The 26,381-nt window shown below is 37.4% G+C and overlaps 1 protein-coding gene across 1 annotated transcript; it reads left to right on the top strand.

Moving 5' to 3' along the window:
- The first annotated feature begins 1,147 nt into the window (after positions 1 to 1,147).
- On the top strand, positions 1,148 to 26,381 carry LOC145323671 (protein kinase C-like 1B). The gene is made up of 29 exons (XM_080166114.1): positions 1,148 to 1,224; positions 1,705 to 1,732; positions 2,807 to 2,838; positions 3,030 to 3,087; positions 3,541 to 3,613; positions 3,908 to 3,984; positions 4,409 to 4,458; positions 5,109 to 5,234; positions 5,591 to 5,645; positions 6,255 to 6,372; positions 7,536 to 7,638; positions 8,154 to 8,228; positions 8,640 to 8,732; positions 9,845 to 9,929; positions 10,858 to 10,939; positions 11,354 to 11,453; positions 11,812 to 11,885; positions 12,263 to 12,322; positions 19,288 to 19,336; positions 19,412 to 19,463; positions 19,585 to 19,683; positions 20,150 to 20,200; positions 20,283 to 20,356; positions 21,935 to 21,990; positions 22,373 to 22,427; positions 23,972 to 24,042; positions 24,745 to 24,811; positions 25,461 to 25,523; positions 26,185 to 26,381. The coding sequence occupies exons 1-29, from the start codon at positions 1,210 to 1,212 to the stop codon at positions 26,224 to 26,226; spliced, it is 1,983 nt and encodes a 660-aa protein (XP_080022240.1). The 5' UTR covers positions 1,148 to 1,209; the 3' UTR covers positions 26,227 to 26,381.

Raw genomic sequence — 26,381 nt, forward strand, 5'->3', positions numbered from 1 at the left:
TCGCTTAAAGAGGTTCAAAATTGTGTATTTTCAAATTTTAAAGCGAGATATTTTCATTGTATAATTTTTGTAAACCTAGAATAAAAATAAAATATAATAAAGTATTTTGATTATTAGCATGGCTATATCCTATAAGTCCTAATATATGTTGCACGTTCAATTTACTGATCATATGTCTGACTATATATGTTTTTAAAAGCAAAGCACTTCTATAATTAGGTTCGTTTCGTCCGTACGTCAAGAACGTATAGCTCTTTTCGTTAACTTAGACATGTTGTAATTGCCTTATTGATTTTAAACCTTACATGATGATTATATTCCCATAACAGTTAGGTACGATTTCGGAAGCGTAGCATTTCTATAATATTTACAAGAATATCAGTGCGTCCATATAAAATATGTTGACTTTCAACCTTTTGACAACATTTTTTATGTGATATGATTATCAGATCTTTGGAACACTGATTTCTATTTCAACTAGGTAAATTGTTATCAAGTCCTAAAGATGTAAGTACATTTAAAACAGTATCCTGTATTTAAGTAGCTATACAAAACATTTTTACAATTTTGTTTAGTGTGAATTTTCGTTTGTCATACCGTTTCAGAGCTTCGCTTTTATGGATGTTGTAATCCTTGTTTGTAATGCACGGACGTGACCTTTTAACTTTGGGGAGACTGAAGAGCTGAAGAAAATAGAAGTACAAGAATTTTATAAATAGCAGTGATAATGATAAGACAATGGACGATAAATTGTTATTTATCGAAGTGGCTAAAATTAAAGTTACCCCTTCTGAGGAACTAAATTAATAATTTTTGTAGTTTTTGGATGATGAGCTCTTGGGTATTAATATACACACTTAAGACAACCAACTCTTTGATTGCACAACTATTGTCTAGAAGTCCTAACTGTGCATGGTAATGAGTTGTGCGTGTTTTAGTACAAGACATTCCCCCACACTCTAATTATTTCTGTCGCGCACCTGACACAGCAGCAGTAGCAACCATAATTAAAGTCTTCAGTTATGAGGTTGTGTCAATATTATCTAAGATATATTTCACTTGTTGGCTATACTTTATTCCTGGAAATTATCAAATGTAATTAATTTTGTTATCAAGCCTGATATATTTGATAACCAAAATTATTGTTTCCTTATATATTTGAATCAAATAACAGTCAAATTATTAGTTGTAAGTTGGTTAAACATAAACATGTTCCGAGGGGAGGTATAGTTATTTTTTAAGCGAAGCTTTTCTACAGTTAGGGTCGGTTCATACGTCATTCCGCAAAGGGTTGTTCTGGTCGTAACTTTAGGATGTTATAAATAAAACTGCAATGTATTATTAAACCAAATGCTATTTACATATTTAGGTTCCTAAGCCTCATATAAATAAATTGTAAACTATACAATAATTTTATTATATGTTAATATGTTGTCCTATTACAATTTATTTATATGAGGCTTAGGAACCTAAATATGTAAATAGCATTTGGTTTAATAATACATTGCAGTTCATATGTTATTTAAAAAAAGAAATTTCAGCTGTCGGAAGCCAACAAGTTTTAGGGCAAATATCTAATTGTGGACTTATTTGTTTAAAAAACGTTGGCTAGGTTGCATTTGCTTCTTGCTGCAAAAGTCCAATTGAATACGGCAGCAGCTGAAGAGCTTGTTAACATTTATAATGAGTAATAATTTATTTTAGATTGACGTCAAAATAAATACAGCAAAAGGTATCAATTTGTTATGAAAAAACCTTTGAAAATAATATTGAACATTGAACAACAAATAGATCTTCTCCTCAATGCTAATTTCTTTATTTACAAGATTATATAAATTAGTGAGAAAATAGGGAAATATATTAAACATGTATTGGTGTTTGTGTGGTATTCGGCACCCCTAGGCCATGGTTTTATGGCAACCTTGCTCCCAACTTGTGGGAGGTCCGAGGGACCTCCCCTGAGTAGGGGGTGGGTACACTTGAACCCCCACCCCCCCCCCATGTATTAAAAGTATTTATAGTTTGACAATCCTATTATGTTTAATCTGATTTGCTTGTTTCACCCACCCCTTCCAGGGATGGGGGATAAATATTGCCTATTGTGTTTATTGTATGTATATAACTTTAACCTCTGATTTTAGCATTAATTATTCCAATCTATGCATTGACCATTTTGTTGTATTATAAGTCAGTATCTTGTAAGCTCTGAATAAAGTAACACCCAATTAAATTCTGTTTGTTATTTGGTGATACATAGAGAAGCCCAGCTTCTCTATAATTATACTTGTCCACGTCTGTTCACACTGCCGTAATACCCGGACTCGGGAAGCGGCTGACAAACTGCAGCCGCTACCATATTTGCCCGTAATTTGACTATCGAACACTTAATTTCAAAATAAATTGAAAATAAGAAAACATTTATATTAAAGTTTGTCTGTCTATTTGTCTGTATCGAAGGATCTCGCTAACCTCTGAACTGTATGGATTTCCTTTACAGGGTAGCTTCTCATCGTTTTGGGGAAGGTTTATAACTATTTTGGGGGAGGGTACCACCACCTTTCCAAGAGAAATCAAACAAAAAAACTAACCCCCCAAAAAAACACCTAAAATCTATTTACTTTTTTTTAAAATCTAAATTAAAAAAATAGGTTATGTAATCCAACTCCCTCCTCTTCAAGTGTCCATAGAGGTCTCCAGGGGCGTAGCCGCTAGTATTCCTATAGTAATAAAGATATGAAATTTCTTTAATTTTACTTGTCCTGTTGTTTACATTGGATTGATTAATTTAAAATATTTGTTTTACTAGATTTGGAGTTGCCAGGTGACCCAAGGGCACCGGTAAGTTATTTCCAGTATGGCTTCAAAACCGATATATATCCGCTGGATTAGAACCGTTTCTCAGCCATATGCATCGCATGTATCGTATTACAGACAATTTTCGCGAATATCAAAATAAAAAAGCAAACTGTCAAGGATTCCAAAACTAATAAAAATCAAATGTTATTAATCAAATATTTTTTTTTCTACAGGTAAACCCATATGTGAAAATTATTATAAAGGAGAGAGAGTTGGATAGAACTTCAGTCAAGGAAACAATTCAACAGTCAAAATATCATTTTATAGAGTAGCTTCGCTTAAAATCTATAGCAATCAAAAAGTGTGTTTTGGATTATTTAACCCACTTACCATTGACAGAAGTTGATTAATCAATAACTCATTTTCTTCATTGAAAAGGGGGCAATTAATATCAGAAAAAAATAATTCATGGTTTTCAACAAATTATGTCTTAAAACCGGTTTTCAAAGTGCCTTATATTTAAAGATAAATGAACCATAACCAATTTAAAATGTACACATTTTTAAGTTTCCTAAACTACAAATAAAACAAAAATGGTACTCTTATTTCAAAAAACTATGAATAAGTTTATGATGATTTTAACTGTATACTAAATTTTTTCTACAATTAGCACAAGCTGCGCATTTTTTTTAGTAAAGTTGCATCGCTTATAAAGATGAAACTATTGATATTAAATTTGACATTAGTATGGAGAAAATTCTCCAAGATGGGATCAAACCTTCTCGTCTGGGGATACAGTTGTTACAGAGTGTATTAGGTAAGTTTGTTTACCAGTATGGCTTCAAAACAGATTAATATCCAATGGATTAGAACCGGTTCTTAGCCATCCTGACGTAATTTACCCAAGAAAAGCTTTACTCAAGAAATGACTTTAAATGCATACAAAATAAAATAAAAAAGTATTCCCTTATGTACCCAAATCTGTAAAATTTTTGAACCAATGACAGGTCTGGGATGTACCTTCACTATTCTCCTATTGGTCAATTTAGACAATATGCCTCTAAATTATCTCTATTACTACTTATAAACATGGTTGTTTTTGTTACACCAGGTTTCTTGTGCTGCACAAAGTGGAGGATGAAGAAAAAGAAGATATTCTTATTGGAAAATTTCAATACAAAATTCCAAGTAAATCTTAAATATTAGGGAAAACAATAGAGTGGGAAGGAGTTAAATAACTGAATTACCCCACCCCGTGGACCCTGTGCCGACTTTCGATCGGGTCTTTGAATACCAGACAATAGCATTGTTATTATTATCTCAGCCACTATAAATCGCTACAAGGCAAATTGCTAGTAGACAAAATGGCCAAAAAGGGGGCCAGGTAGTTGTCTTGGTTATACATATATAATTATGGCATTTATTTTTTAAATTACACAGCAAGAAATATCAGATATCTGGTGGGGATTGAGTGTTAAGTTTGAAAGCTTTTAAGCAAATAGGAAATATGCAGATCATATAAGTCTTAAAAAGGTTTTGAGAAGGATAAAAAACAATCACCCCTCCCTATTCCAAAAAAAGTAAAATATGAGCTTGATTTATATATTTTTAGCTCTGAAAAATCAGATTCAGCACTTGGTTGTAGAAAAGCTTGACCCAAAGGTATTTTTGGTTTACAATCTCCCCTACGTCAAGTCATAAATATTCAAAAATAATTTTATTTCATTATTAAAAGATACGCCTTAGAGGTCTCTACGACAGGAATCTAAAGGGATGAAACAATGGCCGATAATTGATGTATATTCTTAATGATGAAACACAAAATTTCTCCGTCTGTAGATTAAAATTAGTGGTTGAAACGTTTAAAACACTCAACTTAATGAGCTAGCTAATCAAAATTCACTTAAGTCCCCTAAGTTGTTAAGCTTACGATTAAGAAAACGTTATTATTAAACTTTGGGGACCAATGGTATAAATGTCAACCCATTATGCCCTCGCTCTCTGCCTCTATGGGCATTAGAATGAAACAAATCTCCACTTTTCATTTGAGAAATCATTTTTTTGTATCTTTTATAGGAGTGGTTTCTCTTGGGAGGGTGGAGATAGCCTCCTCTAAAATAGTTATAAACCTTCACTCAACCTTTAAGAAGATTCTCTGTAAAGGAAAACCTTATCCGTCCAGGATATCCTTATCCTGTTCCTTTTATATAAGGATTATTAGAAATTCTATAATTGTTAGGTTTTTAAATTTTCACGTGTTACTAACTTAAACCTTATCAATACAACTAATTTAACTCAAAGCCTTATTGTAGGGTGGTATTGAAGCCCAAGTGACCCTGAAGCCAGTGTTTGAAGCAAAACAACAAAATGTCAATAAAAGAGTTAGGAAACAAGCTTTCAAGAAGAAAGTCCATCATAAATATGGTCACGCATTTGAGGTATTACAGTTTATTGTATTACAAATTATCCTACATTTTTAATATATTATAAGTGCATTAGCGGATTCGCCCGTAGCCTCTAGGGGCTTTGCCCCAACAAGTAATACACTAGGTTTTATCAGTTTCACTGTACAAAATTATGTAATTTTAAACACATGTATCCCAACTCATAAGAAAATAGATTAAAATCACCACAGGACCAGTATGTATATTTCCTAAAGAGTAGAGGCCAATTGGTACAGCGGTATACAAAAGAATAGAAAGGATTTTTTCTGAACAAAACTGCTTACAAAATAACTTTAACCACCGCAGCAGAATTGCTGCACTTCCTACTAACAAGGTTATCCTTATTTTAGTTTGAAAGAGGTTTGAATGCGAATTGTACCCACTGCAATAAATTCATGTTTTCAGGTCAATCATTTTTAAACAGGATCTGTGTCTGTCTGTACCAAAGATCTTGCTAAACACTGAAACAGTATGTTTCTTTGTTACATATTAGCTTCTAATTTGTCCTTGGATGATTAAGACTACTTTGGGGGAGGGAGGGTACCATCAACCTTCCTAGAAAAATTGCTGCTAGAAAAAAAATCACCCCCCTAAAAATGTTTTAATTCTAAAAAAATATAAAATTCAACTTCCTCCTCACTAATTCAGAAAATCTTAGAAACTGTAATGAATAAGGGTAAGAAATTATAAATTTCTCACCCCTCTTCCTGTACTATGTTGATTCAAATTAATTGTTGAAAAGTTTATTCACTATTACTTTGAATAATCCAATCCTGAGATTAATTGAATAATGAGTAAATAGATGAGAGTGTGTTAAGTGATACCCGTAAACTTTCTGACATACATATTACATAACCCTTTCATTATAAGTTACTTTTGGACCTAAAGAATAGACTAAGATAACCTGTTTTTCTTCTTACATAAAGCTATATAAAATGTTGTATCTCTTATTTATACAATAAAGTCAACATTGTTGCACTTCATACAATAAAATAAATTCTGCTATATGAAAAGGTCACCAATGTAGTCTATGCAACAAATCAGTTCATAAACACCACATGCAGTTTCTGAGATTACAACCATGTCCAGCTGCAGCTGCGCCAACAAGTGATGCTGTTAACATACGCCATAAGTAAGTAGAGAATAGTATATATCGCATCGTATTTTAACCAGCTTTCTGCAGATAAAAAATGTACAATTATTTTAATCGGCATCTATGGGCTTAAAACACTGGTTTTTATCTTATAATTGTTACATTTTTATATTTGTAGAAAACTGAATATAATACTATATGATACTTGATTATACAGTATGGCTTAGAACTGGTTCTAATCCAGCAGATATTAATCGGTTTCGAAGCCATACTGGAACTGCATAAGATCCCCCTTGAGAACAATATGCTGCTTCTAAAAATTTAATCTAAATTTTAAAAAAATTATTTCTTTGTGAAATAAGCTTTTAAATTATAAAATTACTGCCTTAAAAGTTTAGTTATTTCCTTAATGGTGAGTTTTATTTCTTGTTATATTTCTGCATATTTAAAGGAAGCCTGCAAGCCTCCAGCTTCAATAACAAAAATGGTATAGGCATTTTAAAATTATATTTTAGGTATATGAAAATTTTGAAAGTTTTCCATTGCTCATGAAAGAAATTTCGGATCTACTGCAGTTCAATGTAAAATATTGCTGGTAACGAATATTGCCAAAAATCTATGAATTTTAAAGGCTGCTAGCTGCCAAACGGCTGAATGTACAGATCATGCCCGCACACTGTTTTAAGCAGCATTAGAAGGCCTACAAATAATCTGGAATAGCCATAAATCAATAATGCATAATTATCTTGCAGTGAAGAGAAATGCGCGAAAAAGACCTATTTTACGCGTTTTTTCTTCAGTGAAGCTTTCCCTGTGCATCATTGGATCTTGGCTATTCCAGATTATTTACAGCTGAAAATGGTGTGAGGGTATGATCTGTAAGCTCAGCCGTTTGGCAGCTAGCAGCCTTTTAAATTAATAGATTTTTGGCAATATTCGTTACCAGCAATATTTTACCGTGAACTGCAGTAGATCCGAAATTTCAATGCTTAAAATAAGCTCATTACTTTGCTTCTAGAAAACATAATCTAATTTTGAAATTTCTATCATGAGCAATGGAAAACTTTCAAAACTTTTTCAAATACCAAAAATGTCATTTTGATTTGTGATAGATTTCAGCAGTTAAAGCGGTGTATTTTTTGCAGGCTTCCTTTAAGTTTAAATGAATGTTGAAACTTCTAAACAGTTCCTTTAATAATTAGTTTTGGTAATGGAAATGGTAAAACATCTGTGACACCCTGGGAGGTTTGTGATTATTGTGGCAAATATGTTTTCTCTCAAAAAATTCTTCTGTGCAAAAAGCCGGTAATATCTTTTTTTATAATTCAAGTTTAAAGGGTTTGTGCATGAAAAATTTTCTCATCTGATTATCAAACCTTAACATTTTCTTAGCACCTTTAACTAAACTGATCAACCAAAAACGTCTTGTTAACAAAAATTTCGATGATTTATGTCTTGATTTTGCAGCATTTAGGGAGGAAAAAATGGAAAAAAAACCACGTAAAATCTACTCATTTATATACTCCGGACAAATTTCTTCTCATCTTATTTTAAGGATATGTATCTCATTTTGCCTTATCTTTGAGATAGAATGAATGAGATGATGTTAAGGTTTGATAATCAGATGAGAAATTTTTTAATGCACAGTCCCTTTAATCAAAGTTTCAATATCTTATGATTTTTTACATTCTTCTGAAGCAAAGCATAATAGGGTTTTAAGGACTTTTGAATTTCAGTAGTTAAGATTAAAAACCAGATTTCAAATATTAGTTAAAAGATAAAAATATTTTCATTGTTTTAAATTTAATCCAATATTTCAGGACTGCAAAAAAGTGTTTCATTTTTATCATCTGGGCCTCAAGGAAATACCTAACAACTGTGGTGTTAGAGTACAGGTTTATTTTAATCCTAGAATTAAAAATCATTCTGTTATACTCTTTATTTAAATATCTTTTATTTTTTAATTATTATGTACATAACATTTTTTAAATACCTTTATTTAATTTCATAATTAGTTTGAAGAATATATAAATGTAAATGATAATTATTTTTCTTAGTATGGCTTCAGAACTGATTAATATCCTCTGGATTATAACTAGTTCTCAGCCATACTGAAAAATCATGTATTGTATCGTATTATATCAAGTTTTCAATTATATAAAAATGTACAATTTTAAGATTAAAAATAGTTTATTAGCCAATGCCTTTGGCATCTCAGGGTTAAAAAACTATAATTTTACATTTTTATATCCGTGGAAATACGATGCGAGAAATAAATATTATTTTTGTAATTCTGAACTGCCTAGGAGCTAGAAGAAGAGTTGGCTAGAATTATGGCAGATAGAGAGAGAAGAGGAGAACTTGTTCCTCAACAAAGAAGAACAGTTCCTCGTGTAGCGGTAGGATTATGTTGGATCTACTGCAGTTCACGGTAAAATATTGCTGGTAAGCAATATTTCCAAAATCTATGAATTTTATAGGCTGCTAGCTGCCAAACGGCTTAACGTATAGATCATACCCGCACACCATTTTAAGCGGCATAAGAAGGCCTACAAATAATCTGGAATAGCCAAGATCTAATTATGCACAGGGAAAGCTTCACTGAAGAAAAAACGCGTAAAATATGTCTTTTCGCGCATTTCTCTGTACTGCGAGATAATTATGTATTATTGATTTATGGCTATTCCAGATTATTTGTAGGCCTTCTTATGCCGCTTAAAACAGTTTGCAGGTATGATCTGTACGTTCAGCCGTTTGGCAGATAGCAGCATTTAAAATTCATAGATTTTTGGAAATATTGCTTACCAGCAATATTTTATCATAAACTGCAGTAGATCCATTTTTTTAATTTATAGATTCAGGCCATCTTATACCAACAATTAATTCAAATTTTGAAAATCACAAAATCTATACGTGATTTTCAGCTTTTGTTGGGGGCAACCATTAGTAGAATTGACGTCCTTTTTATCTGTCCCCCAAATATTATTTTTAATTTATTTCGTTTGTTGGCTATACACCTTATTCCTGGATTCATTTGTCATTAACCTTCACTTATAATTTGTAAATATCAAGTTCTTCAAATTTAACATATTGAAATCATGGCACTTTAATTCTATCAAACATTGTTTACCCTTTTAATTTAAAAACATTTTTTGATCAAATATAAGACTGAAAAAAACAGAATGGCTTCAAAACCAAATAATATCAGCTGGATTAGAAATGGTTCTCAACCATACTGAAAGATCATGTAAAGCATCGTATTACAGACAGTTTTCAACAATATTAAAATAAAAATCATAAACTTGATACAATTTTTGTCAGCCAGGGTTTGGTCTAACAAAACTGCTTTTCATTGATAATTTTTCATTCTAAAATCCGCAGAAAGATGTCTGTAATGCTATGCGATAAATAACTATTCTTTTCCAACTGTTTTGGTTATAAAATATTGAAAACCTGGTAATATAAGCTACAAGTGTGCTTATACATTGCATTTCATGTTAATTAAAATCAGTCTGTTAAATCTTTGGGAGATGTTGATGAATGGTTCAAAGGCCTTGTTGAGGAGTCTGGGGTTCTTGATATTCCAACACTTGATGGTCAGTAAAATATAGAACTCATGATATAAATGTTTATAACAACTAGCTTTCAAATATGTATATTATGCAAAGTGTAATTGATTTTAAGCACCTTCTACAGTTTGGGAGTTGAATCCATTTTTATAGAAGCAGAAATATAATCTATGATTATGGTTTTGACCCTCTAAAACTGTAATCTACCTTTCCACTTTCCCCTCTCTTGGTGAAGATATCTTCAACGCCGATACGATTTTTGAAATGTAAGATTCTACTTTCCCTTCTCTTGGTGAAGATATCTTCAACGCCGATACGATTTTTGAAATGTAAGATTCCACTTTCCCCTCTCTTGGTGAAGATATCTTCAACGCCGATACGATATTTGAAATTTAAGATTCCACTTTTGTCTCTCTTGTTGAAGATATCTTCAAAAATCGTATCGGCGTTGAAGATATCTTCACCAAGAGAGGGGAAAGTGGAAGGGTAGATTACAGTTTTAGAGGGTCCAAACCATAATCATAGATTATATTTCTGCTTCTATAAAAATGGATTCAACTCCCTAACTGTTCTAGTAGGGACCTGAGTATACTAGCTTTATGTTTGTTATAATTATATCGACTAAAAAAATAAGTTTCTTCATGATTTTGCATGAAAAAAAATTTATATGTAATTTTGTAAGTATTGTACTCTTGCAATTTACAACATTTGATGATTTTTTGCCGTGTTATCGTATTTTGTCTTATGAACTCAATAAAACATTTGCTGACTAAAACTATTGCAAAACTTAAGTTTTCTAGTTGACATTACTTCATTTAACATAAACCTATAAACATATTCATCAAAAAATACTCAGATTTAACAGCTTGAAGGTGCTTACAATCACTTGCTCTAGTTTGTGCATAGTCCACTTTGCGTTAGTTGAGTATTTGTGTTCTATAAATTGTTTTGCTAGATCTGAACATTTTGGATATGTTGGGTAGAGGAGCTTATGGTAAAGTTCTAAGAGTACAGCTCAGAAAAGATACTAATAAGAGGTAAACTTAAATATTAAAACCAGCGACCGAAGCTCAACTCATAGCGCATCCTCTTGTCGTCTGGGAGGTGATAGGTTCAAATCTCGGCCTGACAGCATGTGAAAACTAAAGACGTTAAAAATGGTTTTTAATGCTGCTATGTCAGGTGCGCAACATAAATAGTTCAAGTGTTGGGAATGTCTTGTCCCCTAAACAGTTTGGACTTCTCAGACAAATGTCGTGCAATCAAAGGACTGGTTTTTTGTTGGATGCTACTTAACACAATATCCACCATTTGGTGTTAGAGTATCGCATCCCATTTCAAGCGGATAATGCCCTTAGGTTCTCCAGATGAAACTTAAATGGATTCGAATATTTGTCACTATAAAAAACGACCAATTCGAAGTATCATACGTTAATCATTGCATAATCTAGGAGCTTCGCTCTGAAAGCAATGGCTAAACAATTGATATTTGAAGAAGGGGATGAAAAAATGATTCAAATGGAGAAATATGTTTTATCACTTGGAAACCCAGTAAGTGTTGTTATATTTAGCTTACTTAAATAATTAAAAAATCTTAACATATTTCATATCTATACTAGCGGCTATGCCCCCTAGAAGCCTCTAGAGGCACTAAAGGTGGGATGGGGAAAAGTCGACTATCCCAAATTCTCAATTTGAGTTAAAAAAAAAAGTAAAAAAATAAATGGGTAGGAAGCTATCTTTTATTTGGAAAATAGTTATAGAACCTTCATGGGAAACTTTACTGTAAAGGAGAACCATATCGGTTCAGCGGTTAGTGCGATCCTTTATTCAGACAAAAACCTAACTACTTTTTAAAAGAAGATGATTAAAATTTAGAACTTAAAGGTAACTAGTAAAAATGTTTCAGGGAAATTTCTTGGCTGGAATTCATTCAGCTTTTCAAACAGACACACATCTCTTTTTCCTTATGGAGTACATCAGGTTTGTATTATCTAGTCTCTAGATTTTCTAAATAATAATATATAATGGGCATAACTGGTTTTATCTCTGATGTGGTTGAATTAACAATCTATAGATTAGATGTATATACATATAACTACCTCCCTCCATTTTCCAAGGACCTTTTTCGTCTGCAGGCAAATTGTTTTCTGCTACTTGGCTCTGTTAATATTCCCGCCATTATTGGTTGATTTTCAAAGACCAAATTGAGAGTCGACACAAGGTCCTTGGGATGGGGACTAACAGGGGACTAGTGTTTTACTCTAAGAAGACACAAACCTTGATTAAAATATTGAAAGTCAAACTGAACATAGAATAAATTGAGGAACAAATTAAGTTAAATGTATTTTTCTTTAAAGTGGAGGAGATTTTGTGTTTCATATGACTCAGAGAGGTGGCTTTCCTGAAAATCATGTCAAGTAAGTTGATTGCTATAGTTCTTAAAAAAGCTACAGAGGTGGATTTAAAAAAAAAGATCACTGAACCAGCTCTGCTAGCCAGATTTTTGTAAAAAAAATCCCCCAAAATCATATAAAAAAATCCACAAAAATAAAATAAAATCTTATGTTATTAAATCCCACATAAAATTAGAACACTTTTCTTTAAAATTATAGTCAAATTTGTGATCTGCCTACCAATCTACCATGCATAGCCTATTCAGCGATGCTTGATTTTTTAAGAACCCACCTTAATATTATTTGTGTAAGTTAGTGTGTTAACATATTGTGGTATCCGCCTAGGATAAATGGCAGACACCAGAGTTCAAATGACTACGGCAGTGTGAACAGACGTGGACACCTATACTATAGAGAAGCTACGCTTCTCTAGCAATCACTAAATAATAAACAGAGTCTATTCAGTTGTTCCTTTATTGAAGGTCTAAGGATTACTAACGTTATATACAACAAACAATAACTACACAGATAGGAATAAATAATCATAATTAAAAGCAATATAATACATATACAATAGTCAGTTTGGGCAATAATGATCCCCCATCCCTGGAAAGGGTGGGGGGAATTAACAATACAGCTTAACCCTAATAAGGCTGTCAGAATCAATCATTAATTTTAGGCATAGGGAGGGGGTCGGCAGACCCCTTCCCCAGGACTCAGGGGAGGGCCTTTGGCCCCTCCCCGAACCCCGGTCAGGGTTGCCATAGGCATGGCTCACGGTTGCCGAATACCACAACTCTCCCCTCGGAAGGCTGGGAGGGGGTCTCCCTGCCAGACTTCCGACAGTGGTTGAGGCCTTCGGCCCGCTCCTTAGGGCTAAGATATATACAAACGATAATGATTCAATGGAATCCTAGTGGTGATTTTCAGGGCTGATGGGCTCCCAACGTGGGATAGAAGGTAGAGGCTGGCTTTGGTTGGACACGTAGCTCGGCGCCAGCAGGTGTCAGGTTGGCGTGGGGCACAGCCGCTGCGGGGCCGGTCAGTAACGGGGCATTCTGGTTGTTGTTGGCAGCGGCTGGGGCACTGGCTACCAAGTTGACCGTCTGAGCGACAGCCTGGCCTCCCGAGGGGCCGCGGGGCTTTCCAGAGGGTGGTCCAGGCCTGCCTGGGCGGTCATGCCCGCTGTCGGCTGATTGCATGGACACCATTTCCTCGGCTGCTTCCCGGCCGATAGGAATGGCATCCCAGTCTACTGAAAAGTCCCGGGACTTGGCATGGGTGAGTCGGGCTCTGGCCAAGGCCTTCCTGTACAAGGTTGGATGGTACAGGAACACTTGTGACATCGCATTCATGGCGGCCCGTACACCTCCTTGTGCGGCTGCCAGGGAAATGATGGTTAAATCCCCCAGCAGTTTGAGGATCAACAACAGCAAACACAGTATGGCTGCGCCATCTCCCCACTCGTGAATAGCTTGTCTGAACCCAGCCCAGACATCCAGGGCGGCTTCTCCTTCCTCCGCCAGTCGGTCGATATTGTAGGACACGATCCCATGGTCTCCGGTGGCCGAACAGCTACCTTGCTGAACGCATGAGCCATAAGACAGGCCGGTCAGCATGGCGGCTTTATACGCTGGGAACGCTAGCAGTTGCTGCCAGTCGTTCAGCTCAGCCTGCGAATACAAGCCTCCCGAACTAAAGTCATCCAAAGGTTCTGTCAGCAGCTGCTTGGGCGTATCCAGCGGGGGTGGCCTCTTCTTAGGTGCGGGGGTTAGTTCTATCCAGCCTTCCTCAGCGTGCACAGTTAGGGGGTAGGTGGAGGAGCAGGGAATCTTGGTGGCGTGGCCGCTATACACCCTTGTCACGGCGTCTACGAATCCTGTGGGTTCCACTGGTACTTTGTCCCAACATTCATTGCTCTCACGGACAACATATTTGTTGCGTTGGCAGGTAAGCTGGAGCAGTACATCTCCCCTCAGCACAGAGAACGTGCTCCCCTGGACACGCACCGGGTGGGCCGGGTCTAGTTGCTGGAGCTTCCAGCAATTGGCCGCTACTTCTTCTGCCGCTGTGCTTTTCATGCGTGTCTCCAGGGTAAATCCAATGTAACCTGCATGTATCTGGGCCTGCAGGGGGACATCCACATCCCTGGCCGATACTCTGGGCAGCGCTGCCGCGGCCAGGTCAGCTGCCACGAACAATGCTGGGTGGTTGGTGGCATGGGCCTCAAAGTCGCAGTTCACTATTGAGGTGGGGGTGGTCATGTTGATGAAGAACTGGGCTTGATGGTCAACCAGGAACGCATCCATCACTAGGCTAGGCTGGAGGCTGCGGATCAGCCTCAAGGGGCAATCTCTCCCCAGGTGGTCCCACACGTAGGTGGCTTCCCCAGTAATGCAAGACAGCTCAGAATGGGGACATTCTAGGGTCAGGTGGTCAGATTGGGACTCCACCCGTCCATCCTCCACTACGTAGGTCTCTTCCTTGACCAGCAGCCGTTGTTCCTGGAGCACTAATTCATTGCGGTACAGCTGGCCCTCGAAATGGACGTCCTCCCCTTCACAACCCACCCCCTCGGGGCTGTTGACCAAGGCGCCCACCATGTCGAGGGTGAAGAACAGGGGATGGTTCAGCTGGAACGTCAGTGGCTGGGTCTTGCCTGGCAGCGTGTAGACTCGGTTCCTGGCCAGGTCTCGGCACGTTTCTGGATCAATCTTGGTTGGCCTCATGAGGGTGGGGACCGAGGTCACCTTGAGGTGACCCCATACCCCACACCTAAATGTCCACTGGGACATGGTGAGCTGACAGCTATATCCTGTTGTTTCCCTAATCTTGACTTGCTGCAGGACATGTACCTCGTGGCCCAGGGGCACCTCCTGGTGTAGCGGTTCCGTGCTACACATCTTCTCCTTGTTGTAGGCGGTGACGTGGGTGGGGTTGGCGCAGTCCCACCCTACCAGGACGTAGCTAGTTGTAGGCCACACGGCTGCGAGCAGTAGTCCCCACAGAACCATCCACCAGTGTGAGAAGCTACCAGACAGCCATCTACCTCGTGCACGCGGCTGGGGATCTTCGGCTCGGGCCACGGCTGCTTCTTGGGGCTGGACACGGCTGGGTTGCTCCTGGCTAGATACAAATTTCCATTGAGCGTTATCTTTGGGTGCCCGGGGCATCCCGATACCCTCCCCAATGACAGACTGACAGGCGACTGGCGCCTGCCTGGGTGTCGGCTCCCCTAGCCCCAAGGGGTCCCTTCCCTTGTCCATGGCATGCCCAGTGGCATGGGGCTGAAGTGCGTGTGGCACAGGCTCGCCCTGAATTACGTCCCTCCCCTGCCCTAGGAACTCAGGTGCATGTGGCACAGGCAAGTCCTTATATCCCCAAATTTCAATCTCCCCAGCCTCTGGTGCAGGAGGCACAGGCAAGGTTGGGGGGTTACAATACTTTGGATACAATACATTTGTTAAATTGAACTTATCCTGGCTCGACTGGAAGTGATGGGCAGCTGGGTTCCCTCGGCTGGCAGTGGGCGCTGGATGGTGTATGGCTGGGCTCTCCCTACGGGCTGGTGACGCTGGCTGACTGGGGGTGACGGGTGTCACCCCTTCCTCTGGGACTGCTGGCTCGTTCCAGGATCCAGGTATCTCGGTGGCGGCGACGGTTGTCACCCCAGGCACCAGGGTGGGGGCGCTGGATAGCACCCCCCAGTCATCGCAGGTGGCGGCGCCGGATGGCGCCCCATACATCGACTCCGATGCGCTGGCTAGCGCCTCCTGCCTCTCTCGTTCAACGTTCTTCGTTGTCCGCAGTGCGCCTCCGGCCGGCTACCTGGTCCCAGTCGGCTCTGCACTCGGCCGCCGTATGGCCGGCATAGTGGCAACGGTCGCACTTGGCAGGCCGGTCACGGCGTGGCTGGGTGCGTCTCTCTTCTAGGCTGACCTCCATAGGCGTCGGACAGTCTCGGGCTTGGTGGCCTTTCCCTTGGCAGCGGTAACAGCGGCCTGAAGTCTTGTCATCTGGGGCGACCTTCCCCATCTGGTGGAGACCCGGAGCCAAGGCCCAATCTCCATTGGCTCCGACTCGTCGTAGTGGGGCAACTGGACGCTGGCTGATCCCGTGAGCCCGTCGGTGGCGTCCACTAGGCACACACCCTCCTTCAGCTGCTTGGTAATCATTGTGACGGTGAACATGGCTCGCCTCGTGTACTCAGGTACCGAGGCGATCTCATGACTCATCATTTCACGTTTCACATTAGCGTTACGAATGCCACGATTTAATTCGTCTATCAACAATTCAAGGTCCTCATGGCTGTAGGCCTCCCTATACAAGGCACACTTTGTGGATATGTATGCTTGTATAGGTTCTGTCGAGTGTTGCCTGTAATCCCTGAAGGCTTGCTTCAAAGTCTGGGATTCAAAGGCTGGACGAAATAACATTTCACACTCGGCCTTGACTTGTTCGTATGTCAAGGCTTGGCCTGCCTCGCCAAACAGATGAGAGGCCATCTCCGCCGCTTGCCCCACCAGTGACAGTAAAAGGGCGTTGCGGCGGTTTAGTGTGTCATGGGGAGGCAGCCGGTAAGCCGCCCATGACATCTCGAGTCTGCGGATGTGGGAACTCCAGGATTGCTTGGGCGGTCCTCTATACTCCGGCAGGTTACTCAGCATCAGCTTGCGGTACTCGGCTGGAGCCGGTTGGGGATCATCCTGGAGCCATCCTTGGGCTTGGTCGCCTCCTGGCGCTTGCGGCTGCTCCATCGGGTCAACGGTTCAGCGGCGGGACACGAAGTTTTAAATCAATACTATAAATGGTTTACACTTGAGGCTTTCTAGCCTAGCAGCCAACACTGTTTATCACTAGGTTGATAGTTTAACTACAAAGATGTAACTTAGATGTACTTGTCACTAGTTTTTTTCTTGAGTTGTAGAGTAGGCTGGTAGGGGTAGATAGCTGTTGAGGGTCTGAACTGCTGTCAGGAACTGATTGGGTTTTCCTTTATCACACTATAGATAGGAGGGAGAAGCTTGTAAGTCTTGTTTTCTAAAAATATCTCTGTTAGATGCTATGGAGTAGCTCCGCTCCTGTGTGTGTGTGTGTGCGTGAAATATCCTTTCCTTGCAACGCGCTTACGCACCGTCAAATCCGCGCACACAGGTAAAACGCGCACACAGGTAAAACGCACACTTATCCCTCAACCTGCTCTCTCATTGGTCCGCTTTGTCTTATTCGTCCGTTGAATTTTGTTATGCGTCCCGAACTCTGCTGCGCGACCCGTAAATGGCGCTCTGTTCTCCCGGTCGCTATCTCCACACCGTGGGCGGACTTAGTCAAGTGTGGGTAGGAGGGGGGAAGCGCGTGAGGGGACGGGGTAAAACCGTCCGTTCCCCCTGTGGAGAGGGGGGAGTGCTGTGGGTTTGAGGTAACTGTGTGGTGAGGTAATTGTGCCCTTTTCCTTAATCCTGGGCTTATTGTTATGTCACCTCGATTGTATTTTCTTCAATGGATGGTGGGCCCCTCCCTTTCCTCTGGAATAAGGGGTGTATTTGTTGTGCTGGAGGCTTGGGGGGTTAGATTGTTTATCAATGCATTGTTATATTACATCTAGGTTCTATTTTTGGCCTTATCACAATACACAACAGATTTGCTTACCAAGCCTGTTCTATTTTTAGTTTTATCACAATACACAACAAATTGTTTACCAATCCTTGCTCATAAATCTATTGTTCAGCCTTCACACTAGGGTGGTAATCCCTACAATGTGATATAATATCTGCTTTTCTAGATGGGTGGCTGCGCTGTAGCCTCTCAGGATACTTGGAGTTGACGTAGTTTCCTCTGCTTGGTACACTATACTTGTATGTTTGCTCGCAGCTCGCAGCTATTTGGCTTGTTTCAGCCGGTCGGCGGCAGGGAATGTCCCATCCTGCAGCGCCGTGTATCCGAATCCAGCTGGTGGTGGCAGGGAATGTCCCGTCCTGCAGCGCCGCTGGTTCGAATCCTTGGCTTGTTTCAGTCTGTCGGCGGCAGGGAATGTCCCGTCCTGCAGCGCCGTGTATCCGAATCCGGCTGGTGGCGGCAGGGAATGTCCCGTCCTGCAGCGCCGCTGGTTCGAATCCTGCTATCTCTTGCAGTAAATGTTGGCCTATTTTCAGCCGTTTACACTTAGTTGGCCTGTTTCAGCCCGTCCGCAGGCCTGTTTCAGCCCTTGAGCGCTCAATTCTCCGTTAGATGTCGGCGCTTCTCGCGGTTCTCCGTCAAGTTTCGCTGCTCTCCGCAGTCTCTCGTCCGATCTCGCTAGATTTCGCTTCCACAACTGCCGGATGCAGAGTTAGACCTTGCTATCCAGGGTGGGTAATTCAGGTTGCTTGTGTCAGTTTTGCCAGTTTCACTGCTGGGAGTACCTTAGCCTCAGCTGCGCGTCTGCTCTACACTTGTGGTTTGCCGTAATCTCACACAGCTGTCACCAAAAGTTGTGGTATCCGCCTAGGATAAATGGCAGACACCAGAGTTCAAATGACTACGGCAGTGTGAACAGACGTGGACACCTATACTATAGAGAAGCTACGCTTCTCTAGCAATCACTAAATAATAAACAGAGTCTATTCAGTTGTTCCTTTATTGAAGGTCTAAGGATTACTAACGTTATATACAACAAACAATAACTACACAGATAGGAATAAATAATCATAATTAAAAGCAATATAATACATATACAATAGTCAGTTTGGGCAATAATGATCCCCCATCCCTGGAAAGGGTGGGGGGAATTAACAATACAGCTTAACCCTAATAAGGCTGTCAGAATCAATCATTAATTTTAGGCATAGGGAGGGGGTCGGCAGACCCCTTCCCCAGGACTCGGGGGAGGGCCTTTGGCCCCTCCCCGAACCCCGGTCAGGGTTGCCATAGGCATGGCTCACGGTTGCCGAATACCACAATATTACCTTACATTTAATAAAATTCCTTCTCTAATTATTAATTTTTAACAGGTTTTATGCTGCTGAATTATCCCTGGCTATAATATATTTACATAAGCAGGTTATACAAACTAATATTATTTTAATCTAATAATAATAAAAAACTGCTTAATAAATAATTTGATTACTTTTTTAGGGCATTATTCACAGAGATTTGAAACCAGATAATGTTTTACTTGATAAAGAAGGTAACCAAAATTATAATTTATTCTAAATAGTTTACCTTTTAATGTAGTATGTGACTCAAAAAGAAATAGAGATTTTATTGCCACAGAAATCCTATTATTTACTGCAAATTCTCTCATGAAGGTCATGTAAAGTTGGCTGATTTTGGTCTTTGTAAGAATGGTATCAAAGATGGCGAACGCACTGAAACCCCCTGTGGTACACCTGATTATATTGCACCAGGTAATCCTATTATATAAAGTAGTAAGCTTTTTTAAAGGATCTCGATATGGTCCTCTTGTAAAGTGAAGCTTCTTATAGTTCCTTGTAGAATAATTTTAGGCCATTTTATTTTTTATAAAAAGTCTGGGTATGGGTTTAGGCTATTTTCTTTCTTATCCCATCAAATACTTAGCCCCTAGATGCTAAGGGCGCAGCTGCTAGTAGCAAAAAAATCAAATTAGGGCAAAATATCATCAGTATTGTGACTGAGCATATAATTACAAAATGTCAAGAGAAAATCTCCTGCAATAATAGATTTTGGAATCTCACCATCATGATTATGGTCAGCTTTATGCTAAAATGATTCATTCATTAGATAGGAAGCTTGACCATAAATGCTTACAAAGGCTGTGACTCTAAACTTGCAGAGCCAAAATATACTTTTATCTTTTTAGTTGGCAATCAATCATTCTCTTTTTTTATTCAGAGGTTGTACAAGGAAACAAATATGGAACTTCTTGTGATTGGTGGTCATTTGGTAATTTAATAATTCAAATTTCCCGACAAACTCATATTTGTGGAATAATTGTAATTTTATATTGCAATGATAACTATTCCAGGAATAATGTTATTTGAGATGATAACTACTTATCCCCCATTCTATCATGAAGATGATGACATACTCTTTAGAATGGTGAGCACCTATAAACTTTTATACTTTATTGCTTTAAGTGATGTATGTAATTATGTGTCTTTATCTAATGATGCATCTATCAATGTACCCATTGCTTTATCTATCAATATATCATTTGATGTATCTATCAATGTAACTGTTGATGTATCTATCAATGTATCTGACGATGTATCTGACGATGTATCTGACGATGTATCTGACGATGTATCTGACGATGTATCTGACGATGTATCTGACGATGTATCTGACGATGTATCTGACGATGTATCTGACGATGTATCTGACGATGTATCTGACGATGTATCTGACGATGTATCTGACGATGTATCTGACGATGTATCTGACGATGTATCTGACGATGTATCTGACGATGTATCTGACGATGTATCTGACGATGTATCTGACGATGTATCTGACGATGTATCTGACGATGTATCTGACGATGTATCTGACCATGTATCTGACCATGTATCTGACGATGTATCTGACTATGTATCTGACTATGTATCTGACGATGTATCTGACGATGTATCTGACGATGTATCTGACGATGTATCTGACGATGTATCTGACAATGTATCTGACGATGTATTTGACATTGTATCTGATGAAGTATCTGACGATGTAACTGACGATGTATCTGACGATGTATCTGACAATGTATCTGACGATGTATCTGACGATGTATCTGACGATGTATCTGACGATGTAACTGACGATGTATCTGACGATGTATCTGAAAATGTATCTGACGATATATCTGACAATGTATCTGACTATGTATCTATAGATGTATCTATTGATGTATCTATTGATGTATCTATCAATGTATCTAACGATGTATCTATCGATGTATCTATCAATGTATCTATCAATGTATCTATCAATGTATCAATCATTGTATATATCAATGTATCTATTGATGTATCTATCAATGTATCTATCAATGTATATATCGCTGTATCTATCATTGTATCGATCAATGTATCTATCAATGTATCTATTAATGTATCAATCAATGTATCTATCAATGCATCTATCAATGTATCTATCAATGTATCTATAAATGTATCTATTTATATTTTTATCAATGTATCTATTAATTTACATATCAATGCACCTATAAATGTATCTATTTATGTAGCTATTGATGTATCTATTGATGTATCTATCAATGTGTCTATTGATGTATCCATCGATGTATCTATTAATGTATCAATCAATGTATCTATCAATGTATCTATCAATGTATCTATTGCTGTATCTATCAATGTATCGATCAAAGTATCTATCGATGTATTAATCATTGTATCTATCAATGTATTTATTGATGTTTTTATCCATGTATCCATTAATTTACATATCAATGCACCTATAAATGTATCTATTTATGTATCTATTGATATATCTGTCAAAGTATCTATTAATATATCCAATAATGTATCTATCAATGCATAATAATCTATAAATGTATCTAATAATATATTTTTCAATATATTTATTATTGGATCTATCAATGAAACTAATGTATCTACTGATCAAGTATCAATCTTATCTATAATTTATTTACCTATCTAGATTATAAAAGATGAACCTGAGTATCCCAAACCTCCAGAGATGTCTAAACAACTAAAGTAGCTATTCAATCTTAAAAATAAAAAGAAATAAATTCTTGATTACCAGAATAGCCAAACAGATCGACGAACAAATTGAGTAAATACCCATTGCCCAAAAAATCCGTTAAACAATATTTCATTGAATATATTAATGCACAGAGAGATAGACTATCCTAAAAAACTAATGTATATTGGAGCCAATTATTGATTATTGATTGGTTCTAAGACAGTAACAATGTTCAAAGCATGGACATATTATACTAATTACAGAAAATCTGGTGTTTGGTAGGGGAATTCTTCTAAAAAGATATTGTCCTTTTATTTTCAATTGCAGCTAAGTAAAATGGATTTCCTTAAACCTGACATAAAGAAAATTGAAATAAAAGAGTGTTTATTTTAGAGAAATGATAAAGAAGTTGTTAAAAAAGGATCCAGAAGAAAGACTTGCTTCTCAGGCAATATATCTATAATACAAAGTAGAACGATGTCTGTCTGTCTGTTTGTTTGTCTGTCTGTTTGTAGCAAAGGATCTCGCTAACCGCTGAACCGATCAGGTTCTCCTTTACAGGGTAGCTTCTCATAGGTCCCGGGAAGGTTTATAACTATTTTCTTGGGGACTGGGACACCCTTAACCCCCCCAAAAAATGAAAAATACCCCCCCCCCCAAAAAAAAAAAAAAATTTCTTTTTAAAACTAAAATAAAAAAGTGGGGTGGACTACCCCCCCCCTCCAAAAAAAAAATTTCTCCCCCTCCAAAATTAAAAAAAAAATTTTTCTTTAAAATCTAAAACACGAAAAATTAGATTGATCAAACCACTTGGGGCAAAGCCCCCAGAGGCTAGGGGCGAAGCGGCTAGTCCTCTATATAAAGTAGTAAGGATTTTTTCTGTAGCGTAGGATCTTGCTAACTACTGAACTGATTGGGTTCTCTAATTTGATAAGTTTTACTTAGGTCCCGTAATGGTATTAGACTATTACATTTTCAAATTTATGTCCTGGGGTGGATATTAGCTATTTTTCTAGCCTGTTTGGATATAAAGCCTCTAGATGCAAGGGGTCTAGTCTATTCTATAAAGTAGAGCTATGTCTGTCTGTCAGTCCAAATGACGTTTAAAATCTACAGGGTGTTTCAAGGGAAATGTCTTTTTTAAACTTAAGTATGCATTGATAATAAAACAATTATATATTTATTTTTTATATTTATTATTATTTGGAGAACTGATTCTGGTGCATTTATGTTTTGAATATTTAAAAACGATTATTTTAACAAATTATGCCGTAAAAACCGGTTTTTCCAAAGGCCTTATTTTTGAAGATTTATGGATTTAAAGGTTGTGGAAAAAATACGCACATTTTTAAAATTCGAATTGCACAGCTTGCATTAATAGCAGAAAAAATGCTATGCATACCGTTAGAATCGTCATAAGCTCAAGTTTCTGGAAATATGAGGACAATTCTTGTGCTACGTATAGTATAGGAGCTAAATGGTAAAATGTTCACTTTAAACTTTTCAACCTTTTTCTCACATTTTCAACGATAGCTCCAAAACTACAATTAGCACAAAAATAGTACTTATATTTCCAAAAACTAGAGTTTATGACGATTCTAACAGTATGCATAACATTTTTCTACTATTAATACAAGCCGCGCAATATGAATTTTAAAAATGTGCGTATTTTTTCCTCTAATTGTGCTAATTGTATTTTTGGAGCTATCGTTGAAAATGTGAGAAAAAGGTTGAAAAGTTTAAAGTGAACATTTTACCATTTATTTTACCATCCCAGGAGACTATAATATTAGGTTAATTAAGTATATCTATACAGGTTAGGTCAGGGATTTGAAAACCTATAAGATTGTTTAAATTAGATTTGGTTAGGTTATAATCCGACTTTTCTCCACTCCGACGTTTGACACTCGTGCCTTAGTTTTAGGACCATTAAACATTTAAATTATTCAATTTGATATTAATTATCATTTTTAAATTGATTTTTGCTAGCAGGATGGGAGATACAATGATATTAAGAAAGATGAATTTTTCAAAGGCGTTGACTGGGATAGATATGAAAAGAGGTTTGTTTACATTTAAACAAGGATGAAAACATCCTTAAAAGCACAGCTTTAAAACGGTAGGACAAACTAACATAAACATTTGTAGAGTGTTAGAACTGAAAAAGCAGAGTATAAATACAAAAGTCTAAACAAAATTGTTTGCAAATTTGTTTCCAATTGATTAAATGAAGGAAACTGTTTAAGGGCATACTTACATTTTTAGGAATTTATTATTGAGATGCTTCGCTTAAAATACACTACCTTATTGTATTAAGAATCAGTAGATCAAAAAAATTAGAAATCAGCATGTTTTAAATGGAAGCACGGACTTATTAGTAACAATTATAGAGTTGGTTAATCGTACTTTATTGTCATTGAAAGCTTAAAATCAATAGGACAATTCTAATATGTTTAAATTTACGTAAAGAGCTAACCGTTCCGGACGTATGTACGTGGAAGGGCAGGAACATAAGTGCAGGGATGGGTTAAAAAAGGGAAAGGTATTCAATTGCAACCATAGTAAAAATGGGGCTACCTTGGCATTAACCAGACCCACAGAAGGACATACAGACACAAACACACACAGAGTAGCTTGGCTACAAAAAACAAAGGATAGTTTTCTTCTTAAATAAGAGTGGCGTTATCCCTTTTACTTTTTGAATTTGTTTTGAGTAGGAGGATTTTTTCTCAAGAAAGTTTCTGGACATTCGTTTTTCTATTTAGGATGGTAACTCCTCCTTATGTACCAAACAAGGAAGAATTAAACGTAGATGACGAAATTACTAGAACGGTAATCTATAACAAGAAAAAATAAGTCCATAATAACATTGATAGATTAATTACAGTTTCAGCAAAGCTGTCTTCTGATTAATATTTATTATATTGATTTATATATGTTTTTGAAACAAATTTTCTAATTTCCAGTGGGGGGGGGGGGGGGGGGTGGGACATTTGACGGTAAATTACACTAGTACCACAAGTTTCATAAGCAAGCATGTTCTCTCATTCGCTGGGTCAAAAACTTTGAACACTTTGATTAAATTTGGTTAAAATTTGCAATGTCTAAACCTTTCCACTTATAAATTAATTTACAGAAGAGGTAATTTTGTTTATCATCATTAGGTTCCTTGTCTTTTTCCTTATACTCCCTACTAATTCCATAATTTAAGAAAACTTGTTTATCGCATCGTATTATAAACAGCTTTCCGCGGATATAGGAATGTACAATTATAAAATTAAAGACATCTTTTTTGCCCAGAAATGCTGAAGGCACGGGCTAAAAAAACTGGTTTTCATATTATGGTTGTAGTACATTTTTATATTTGTAGAAAACTGGCTATAATACGATTCTATGCATAATTTTCTAGTATGGCTGAGAACCAGTTTTAATCTAGTGGATATTAATCGGTTTCGAAACCAAACTGGAATAACAATTTCAGGAGCCTGCGCAACTCTCTCGAGTGGATAAACCTGACTATGATGACACATTCGATCCATTCAAGGTACCATTATATATATTATTACTTGGATGTTACACCAGATTTTCATGTTCTCTAATATAGTGATACTTCCCAGCTGGCTAAATAAGGATACACCCCCATAAAACCCCACCCCCTCACTTTCTACCGGATAAACGACATTAGAAATAAATGAGATCAATGTTAGCAACATAAATTGATAACAATTTTACCCCTGTCATAATATCCACGTATATTCTATATCCATTTATTTAACTTTCCTCAACCAAGTTTCTTTATAACTATTTAGGTTTTGTTCTGAACGTTTGTGAAATGAAGCAGCTTATAGTGTCTAATAAAAACTTACGCCATACAATACAAATTACCAAATGAAAGGCCAATATACATTTTAATTGACCAATGGTAAAATTTATACTGCCCATCATTGGTCATTTGTATTGTATCACGTCATTTTTTATTAGGCACTATAAGCTGCTTCTTGTGAAATGTAACGAATTACAGAGAGCCCCCAATTCAATTCATACACAATAATAAATGTGTCTACAAAGTATATCACTCTCTATGCATTCTTTACAACGTTGTATTCCGTTCTTTTTTTTTGCAATAAGAGGAATAGCAAAAAAGGAAAAAATAAAAATAAACTAATAATATTTTAGCTAAACGCCCTAAAAAAATTTATTTTTAGGATTTTGATTTCTACAATAAAAATTTTGACAGTGCTGCATAATCTTGGAAACTTAAAGATATGTTTTTGCTTGCTTGAAATTTATACTTTTATTTTTGCTTACTTTTTTGCAATGTTATTTCAATAAATGTTTTAGTTTTTAGATGTCTTAATTATTGCTTATCATTTAATAAAAAAATATATAAGTATAAATCTGA

This window comes from Acartia tonsa, chromosome 7 (assembly GCF_053477335.1).
Source record: "Acartia tonsa isolate MP-2025a chromosome 7, ASM5347733v1, whole genome shotgun sequence".
Taxonomy (NCBI): Eukaryota; Metazoa; Arthropoda; class Copepoda; order Calanoida; family Acartiidae; genus Acartia; species Acartia tonsa.